The 8,073-nt window shown below is 56.6% G+C and overlaps 1 protein-coding gene across 1 annotated transcript; it reads left to right on the top strand.

Annotated features, from left to right (window-relative positions):
• Positions 1–1,266: 1,266 nt before the first annotated feature.
• Positions 1,267–7,388, top strand: LOC103664162 (guanylyl cyclase-activating protein 1). Its single transcript, XM_040643436.1, has 4 exons — positions 1,267–1,467; positions 6,381–6,530; positions 6,864–6,957; positions 7,219–7,388. The coding sequence occupies exons 1-4, from the start codon at positions 1,267–1,269 to the stop codon at positions 7,386–7,388; spliced, it is 615 nt and encodes a 204-aa protein (XP_040499370.1).
• The last annotated feature ends 685 nt before the right edge of the window (positions 7,389–8,073 follow it).

Here is an 8,073-nt window from a genome sequence, read left to right on the forward strand (position 1 = left end):
GAATAAATAAATAAAATCTTTAAAAAAAATACAAATAATTTTTAAAAAGCCAAAATTAAAATTTCACTGGTGATGTCATGACCCAGAGAGGAGCCCTGTTAATGTGTTGGCTGCTTCCTTCTAGTTACAGGTATCATGAACACAACAGTGTTACGTGACAGGGACAACTGTCATCCTAGATGGGCCCCTAGGCTTGGCCTGGGAACTTTCCAGGACGAGCAGTAGCAGCTCACCATGCACCTGTGTGCTGGCGCCCTCTTTCTCTCTCTCTCTCTCTCTCTCTCTCTCTCACACACACACACACACACACACACACACACACACACACACACACACACGTTCCCCAGGCCACTAGGCACACACTCAATGTCCCCCATCCCCATGCCCCGGGGAGGGGATGGTATCACGTGTGGATCAAATGCAAGGTTGAATTCAGGCCTCCTGGGACAAGAAAGATACAGTCTCTGGGAATGTAAGAGTGGTCAGAAGAAGACTAGAGAGTGTGTGTGTACATGGCCATGTGTACTTGTATGTGTTATGTAGGAGGGGGTTCTCCCTAGCTGCTCGGGACTCATCTTGGAAGCCCACAAACTCAGCATCACTCAGGTGCTCTATATATTAACGATCTGTGGTGTGACTGGAACCCCTTAGTTGTGACGGCCAAGTGCAGTGCACAGCCTGGATAACTGTACACAGCAGCCCTGTCAGGAGCCCACAGTTGGCCCAGCCGGGGAAAAGGAACCAGCTCTATCTCCTATGGACCCCAATTCCATGTCTGAAGGGAGGAACCAAAAACACTGAGAACCCACTCAAAGCAGGATAAGGGAATGGAGGTAACAGGATCAGAACAGCCACGGGCTGGCCACCCATTCTGTCCTGGTAAGAAGGGATAAGGAGATTGCAAAATGGGTAAGAAAATCCTCTCACCAGCAGCTCAAGGCTGTAATCCTGGGCCTCTGCTTCCCTAAGCTCTGTTCTATTTTCACTCCTCTTTCCTAGGGGCAGTCCCCATTGGCTGCAAGGGTTTAGCAGGGACTTAACACCGGGTCTCCGGTATCTCCTGGATTTGGTCGTGGGGTTGCACAGCCCCCCATTACCTTCATCCCTCTGCTCACCTCCTCCCGACATTTCCCTGCTCTGTCGGATTCATCAGACCCTCTTTGCTCAGCTCGGGACAACTCTGGCTGTGAGCAAGGAGGGCCCAGGGTTAGAAAGCCTAGCCACCCTTGCCTCCACCGTGGGCGCCAGCCCCCACAGGCCTGGGAGATGGGCAATGTGATGGACGGGAAGTCGGTGGAGGAGCTGAGCAGCACCGAGTGCCACCAGTGGTACAAGAAGTTCATGACCGAGTGCCCCTCGGGTCAGCTCACCCTCTATGAGTTCCGCCAGTTCTTCGGCCTCAAGAACCTGAGCCCGTCCGCCAGCCAGTATGTGGAGCAGATGTTTGAGACCTTTGACTTCAACAAAGTGAGCAGAGGTCTGGGTGGGGGGCGCTGGAGGCCCGGCCAGTGAGGGGCTGGGAGGGCGCAGGTGCCGGAACCTGGCCTCTGCCGGAGGAGGGGGCGTGCTTCTCTGTGTGTCTGGGGCTACGTTAGGGAGTCAGCTGATCTCATGTTCACTGAGCACCTGCTGGGACTCAGGCACTGGGGGTTCAAAAAGGAACCAGACCCCATCTGCGCCCTCACCTTCCAGGGGAAGACAGAGGGGCCCACAGGTTAGTGTACCCAGAGACCCAGCCTCATGGCTTCCTCCGCCTCGTCCACACACACGTCTCGGTTTACTCCAGAGCAAGTGCGAACCCTTACAAGACAGTCGTCGAGCACCTATTAAGCGCTGGGTGCTATACCTGGCGCTTTTGCCCAGGCCTTTGGAGGCTCACAGGTGCAGGAGGAGGGGGAGCGGAGAGGAGAGAGCAGGGTGATACGCCTCCAGCCCCGGCTGGCCTGGCCCAGGCAGGCCCGTGTTACGTGGGTCGTCCCTGATGCTCTGGGGACAAGTCAGGCTGCCTGGTCGCTGGGACGTCCAGGTGCTCCCGACTCCAAGGTGCCCAATGACCTCAGCTCACCTTCTCTCAAGTGGGTATGAAGTTCTGCACGATGGTCAAAGGGTACTCTCCCTGAGTCATCACCGGGACACGGGTGAGGACTTCCTGATCGGCTAGAGGGAGCATGGGGGGGCTGGGCACAGTGAGTTAGGGCCCTTAGTTTTCATCAGCTGGGTGGCCGTGCGCCCAACATCTCCCCATCAATCCTCCGCTCAGTACCCGCGTCTGCCATGATGTTGAGAGCACGAGTTAAGATGTTTGTTGGTTTCAAGAGCAAATCTTCCATTTATTTGGAGCAATTTGGTCAAGACGCAGTGGTAGAAGGACCCAAATCGACAAACCTGTCTCCCCACCCCACTGGGCTCCACCCAGGATGTGATGATGCCCTACCATGGGTCCACTTCAAGCTGGGGACAGGCTGCCCAGCTTTCTCGGTCCCCCTCCCTGCCCAGAAGGTCCAAACACCATTGTGGGCGGGGCTTCTAAGGACAGCTGGGGCTCAGAGGCTATTTAAAACTCAGTAATATTTAGGGTCAAGGGGCCAAAGCAGATTATGGACTTTGAGTCCCAACCTCAAGGGCAGCATCCTGGTGCCCAGTGGCTTTCCTAGAGGGGGTGCTGGGGAGCAGGGTACTGGAGCCCATGGCATGGAGACCAGAAGGGATGGCATCAGCATGCTGGGCCCCCCAGGTGCTCCAGAAGAAGGAATAATTCCTGAACAGGAGGGAGGAAAGTCAGTGGTGGAGCCTCAAAACTTTATGCCCAAAATACCGAAACATCTCAGCTTCTCACCTGCTAAGGAAACCCTTTCTCCAGAAGGACCCCCTAAAATCACATGTATGACACCAGCGAGGGACAACCCGCCAACCCTGTACTTGCAAGCATCACCTCCACTGTCCCACACCTGACTTCCTTGATTACGCCACGCACACCTTCACCTTGGGGCCTTTGTGATGCCTGCGACCCTCTTCCTACAGAATTCTGCTTGGCTCACACCTTCCCCCGCTACAAGTCTCTGCCCCAAATGTCTCCTTCCACTGACACCTGCCCTGATCTCTGGGTTGAAACCCTGTTTAACTGGGGTAGCCCCTACCCCTGCATTTCCTATCCCACTGCCCCCCTCACCCCACCGCAGAGCACATCTCATCTTCTAAGATGTGTTGAATAACATTTAGCTACTGTGTTTGTTGTCTGTCTCCCCGCCGGAATGTGAGCTCCAGGAGGACAGAGATTTTTGTCTGTCTGGTTCAATAGTGTATCCCCAGCACCTAGAACAGTGCCTGGACCACGGTAGGTGCTTAACAAGTATTTGTTATATGAGTGAATGAATATAGGAGAAATCATGAGTTCTATGGGCACATTTGCGTTTTATAATACACATTAATTTACATACATAATTATTAAAACAAAGAGTATCTTCGTAACATCTAAAGGGCCTCACAAAGACCAACGGTGTAAATCCCACCTGGGGCAGTATTGCCTTCTACCCACTGTCATGAGCGCAGAGCAGTGTAGATCGCGACGTGATGGGACACCAGAGCGGGAAGTTAAACGGGGCTGTGCAAACAATGGCCTGTGGGCCCATTTTTATAAATGAAGCTTCTGAGAACACACCGGGCTCACTTGTTTGCACGTCCCCCAAACTGAAATATTTGCTCTCTGGCCCTTCACAGCAAGCGTTGGCCAGCCCGTTCCTGAGTTAGCAGGCAGTCGCATCCTGGGGGACTGTGCTGGGAGGGCAGGGTTGGGGGTGCAGCAGTGTGAGTGGGGAGTGTGCCCGGGGGATAAGCAAGTACTTTGCTTACTTCGGATTTTGCCTGGGCTTGGCCGTGCCGGCGCTCACACAGGTGTGCACAGATCCATGGAAAGCTTCACCCCGCCGCGTCTGAGCCCCGGGTAGGATTTAGGCCATGCCTTTCCAGCCAAGGCTCGCTCGTTCACTGGTTGTGGGGTCTAACTCCTCTCCACTGCGGTTTCCATCTGAAAATGGGGACGAACATCCCACCTCCCAGGGGGGGTCGTGAGATTAAATGACGGAAGCAAATAAAACACCGGCAGGAAAGAAGTTAGTATCCTGCGGTATCATCGCTCAATCTCACCCAACCACAGCCTCGAAAAGCGGGCCCTGTCGTTCCCTACGTCCAGCTGAGGAACCGAGACTCAGAGAGGCCCTTCACTTGTCCAAGGCCACACCTCCCCTAAGACGTCAGTTAGCTCTTTCTGGCACGAGAGCCCCTAGTGTTCCATTGACCCTTTTTAGCCATTTTTTGAAAAAATTATGAAAGTAATTTTGTACAGCTCGCTGTAAACATTTCCCACAATAGAGAGAAAAAAACCCAAAAGTAAGGTGTCCTCGCCCCGTGTCCTCTTGCCCAGGGAAAACTCCTTGGCCGTTTTTCTTGCTTCTCTGAGCATTGTGGCATGGGGGGGGGCTTGCTCTGTTCTGAGGACAACGCCGGGGGTGGTGGGACAAGGATGGAATGAGCTAAGGCGCACGTGAAAGCTTACGAACACCGCACAAATGTTCACTATGATCACGACACCCGCTGTGGCCTCACCTGAGGACCAGGGTGGGCACAGAGCCAGGAGATCTCAGAGGCCATCCTGCCTAGCCTCTGCTTGCATGCTTTCAGTGACAGGGAGCTCATTACTGCGTGAGGCTGGCCCGTCCGCCAGGGAAAATCTGCCGATTAGAGGTCTTCCTTCTGACCCCAAATATGCCTCTGGGTAACTTCCCAGTTCCAGAGCCGGGGTTGTGAGTAAGTGGAGGAACAGGGGCTGGACTCCAAGTTCACACGCTCTGAATCCTGTGCTCCTTACCTTAGAGTGCTCGGCCTTCCTGCAAAACACAGGCTTCCTCTCCCAGCCTCCCTGAGATGGGCAGAGGCAGGCCTACGTTGCCCGCTTCCCTGACGCCACTGGTGGGGCTGGCAGGGGGGGGCAGAGGGTCAGCCTGTGAAATTTGGGGGGCCCTGGAGAAACACCTCACAGGCATGTCCTGTGCTACTCTCTTTTTTTTTTTTTTTTTTTTTTTTAAAGATTTTATTTATTTATCTGACAGAGATAGAGACAGCCAGCGAGAGAGGGAACACAAGCAGGGGGAGTGGGAGAGGAAGAAGCAGGCTCACAGCGGAGGAGCCTGACGTGGGGCTCGATCCCATAACGCCGGGATCACGCCCTGAGCCGAAGGCAGACGCCCAACCGCTGTGCCACCCAGGCGCCCCCCTGTGCTACTCTCTTGCATGGTCAACCCCTCCCAGACTCCAGGGCATCACCTCTCCCAGGAAGCCTCCCTGAGCCTCTCCTCCGCCCCTGTCCTGGCAGAGTCCTGTGATCTTGTCCTGTGATTCCATAAAGTCCAGTCCAGACATGCTGTCACTGCATTACAGCATGATGGCACAGTGATCTCTCTCTTTTTTTTTAAAGACTTTTATTTATTTGACAGAGAGAGACAGAGCACAGGCAGGGAGAGCAGCAGGCAGAGAGAGAGGGAGAGGCAGGCTCCCCACTGGGCAGGGAGTCCGATGCGGGACTCTATCCCAGGATGCTGGGATCATGACTCAAGCTGAGGGCAGATGCTTAGCTGACTGAGCCCCCCCCCCCCCCCCCCCCCCTAGTGACGGCTCGTAGAAGCGACCCTACTGAGTGCAGTAGCAGTAAGAGCTACCATTTCCTGAGCACCTGCTATGTGCCAGCCAGTGTTGAGGGCTGCAGGTCCACGTAATCCCGCCACAATCCCACAGAGGGAGGTGCTATTATAACTATTACAGATGAGGAAATCGAGGGCCAGAGACATTGAGTTCTTTGTCCAGATCCCACAGCTCTGAAAGCGTGAAGGCAGGATTCAAACCTGCACCCCAACCTGGCACTCCCTCAGGGCGGGTTCATATCTTACTGAGTTCTGAAGCCTCTGTCACCGAGGGTAGGACGTGCTCAGTAAAGGGAGAAGAATGAAGGGAAGAGGAAGAGAGGGGTTCCTTGCCTCCCTATCTACCCCTGCCCACTCCCCCCCTCAGAAAACTACTCCTTTCCCTGGGGGTTCTGTTCCCCCTCCCCCACCTCCACACACCTTCTTGCAGCCCGAAGGGCTCAAGTGGGAGAGTCACATGGGAGCAGCCAGTGACCGCTGGCACCAAAATGCCAGTGAAGAGAGAGCACCACCGTTCACACCCCGGGTGGGCGGGGGGCGGGGGTTGGCTCACCAGAGCTGCTGGCAGCCTCTGGGGCAGGCCGGGTGGGCTGCCTGGAGGCAGGGACAGAATTGGTGGGGCCACGCAGGAAGAGTCCTGGGGCCTCTCTGGGGCTCGGGCTCAAGGCGGCCGCGCCTCTCGCCCAGGACGGCTACATCGACTTCATGGAGTACGTGGCCGCGCTCAGCCTGGTCCTCAAGGGGAAGGTGGAACAGAAGCTGCGCTGGTACTTCAAGCTCTACGACGTCGATGGCAACGGCTGCATTGACCGCGACGAGCTGCTCACCATCATCCGGGTAACTCCAGGTGCAGAGGGCCCGGCCGGGCCGGGAGCAGCGGCCCGAGTGGACCCGGAGCTGCCAGCCAGCCTGAGGGCGGGTGTGGTGGGTCTTCAGCCGGCAGAACTGTAATCTCAGAAGGGGACACATTGGGACTGAGGATCCGGCAGGGGCGGGGGGAGGGTGCACGCTGCGTGACCCGGGCCACGGGCCGTCCACTCCCTGGGCCTCTGTTTTTCCATCTGTACCGAGACAAGCTCCTAAACCCCAGCGCTGCCTCTAGTGCCCACTCCGCCGCTCGGGCGCCACTGAGGCCGAGCGAGGATGGGGCCTCTCACTCTTTCTCCCCAGGCCATCCGAGCCATTAACCCCTGCAGCGACTCGACCATGACCGCCGAGGAGTTCACCAACACAGTGTTCTCCAAGATTGATGTCAATGGGGATGGTGAGGGGCCTGGGGGGAGGGGCGGGGCCTCTGCGGGCCACACCCTCCGTCCGCACCTAGCCACAAGAGCTGGATTTAGGGACCCCTGGGCCAATCTTTGGGCTCTGGCCCCTTTACCTGCTCCCCTCACAGCCTCACTTCCCCTAGCGTTGGCTCTGTCCTGCTTGCAAGCTTCGGCTCTGGGCCCCCATACAATGCTACCGGGGAGACTGGGGAGACGGGAGCGCCCTCCTCCCCTGACTCCCTTTCTCTCTGCCCCAGGGGAACTGTCCCTGGAGGAGTTCATCGAGGGCGTCCAGAAGGACCAGATGCTCCTGGACACGCTGACACGGAGCCTGGACCTCACCCGCATCGTGCGCAGGCTCCAGAACGGCGAGCAGGAGGAGGGCGGGGAGGGGGCCGGCGGCGGCGAGACTGAGGCAGCCGGCTGAGCTCACCACCAGGCTGCTACTGTATTGGGGAGGGGACGTGTGTTGGTGCCTGGGTCGTCATTGTAATACTAGATGCAGTCTACTGAACTCAAGGGCTCGGCTCACCTCTTTGGGGTGCAGGGCAGCGGCAGAAGGGCAGGGGTGGGGGTCCAGAAGGATGGTGTCTGAGCCCTGTGCGTGACTCAGCTGGTGGTGACTGCCCCTGTTGGGGGGCCCTCAGGGCCCTTCCCCAGCTTTTCCCACTGACCTGCTCCAGCCCCCTCTTTCCGAGTCCGGGCAGCTCCGCTGCAGAGCTGGGCTTTCACGGACTCCGATGGAATCCTTGGAATCCTACAGATCGGGTGCTGGGATCACACCCCCGACCTGCACCGCCGCTCCCGAGCCCACTTGAGTGGTCTGTTGGTTTGTTCCTCCCTTCCACAAGCATCTATTGGACACCTCCTTTGTACGAACGCTAGACACTGGACGCACCAAGAAGAACTAGTTCTCATCCCTAAGGAACTAACAGGCTAAGCATCATTATAATAAAATACAGGAAGGGAAGCTATGATACTGTAGAAAGTCCTCATTCATCCAGAGGAAATCCGTCTTTATTCAGAAGTGACGGCACAGCATCCCCACTTTCCCTGCTGGCCCTGCAGTGGCCTGTGGCGCCCCGGGGTTTCCCACAGCCCTGCGACTCATT

Source organism: Ursus maritimus, unplaced genomic scaffold (assembly GCF_017311325.1).
Source record: "Ursus maritimus isolate PB19 unplaced genomic scaffold, ASM1731132v1 scaffold_29, whole genome shotgun sequence".
Taxonomy (NCBI): domain Eukaryota; kingdom Metazoa; phylum Chordata; class Mammalia; order Carnivora; family Ursidae; genus Ursus; species Ursus maritimus.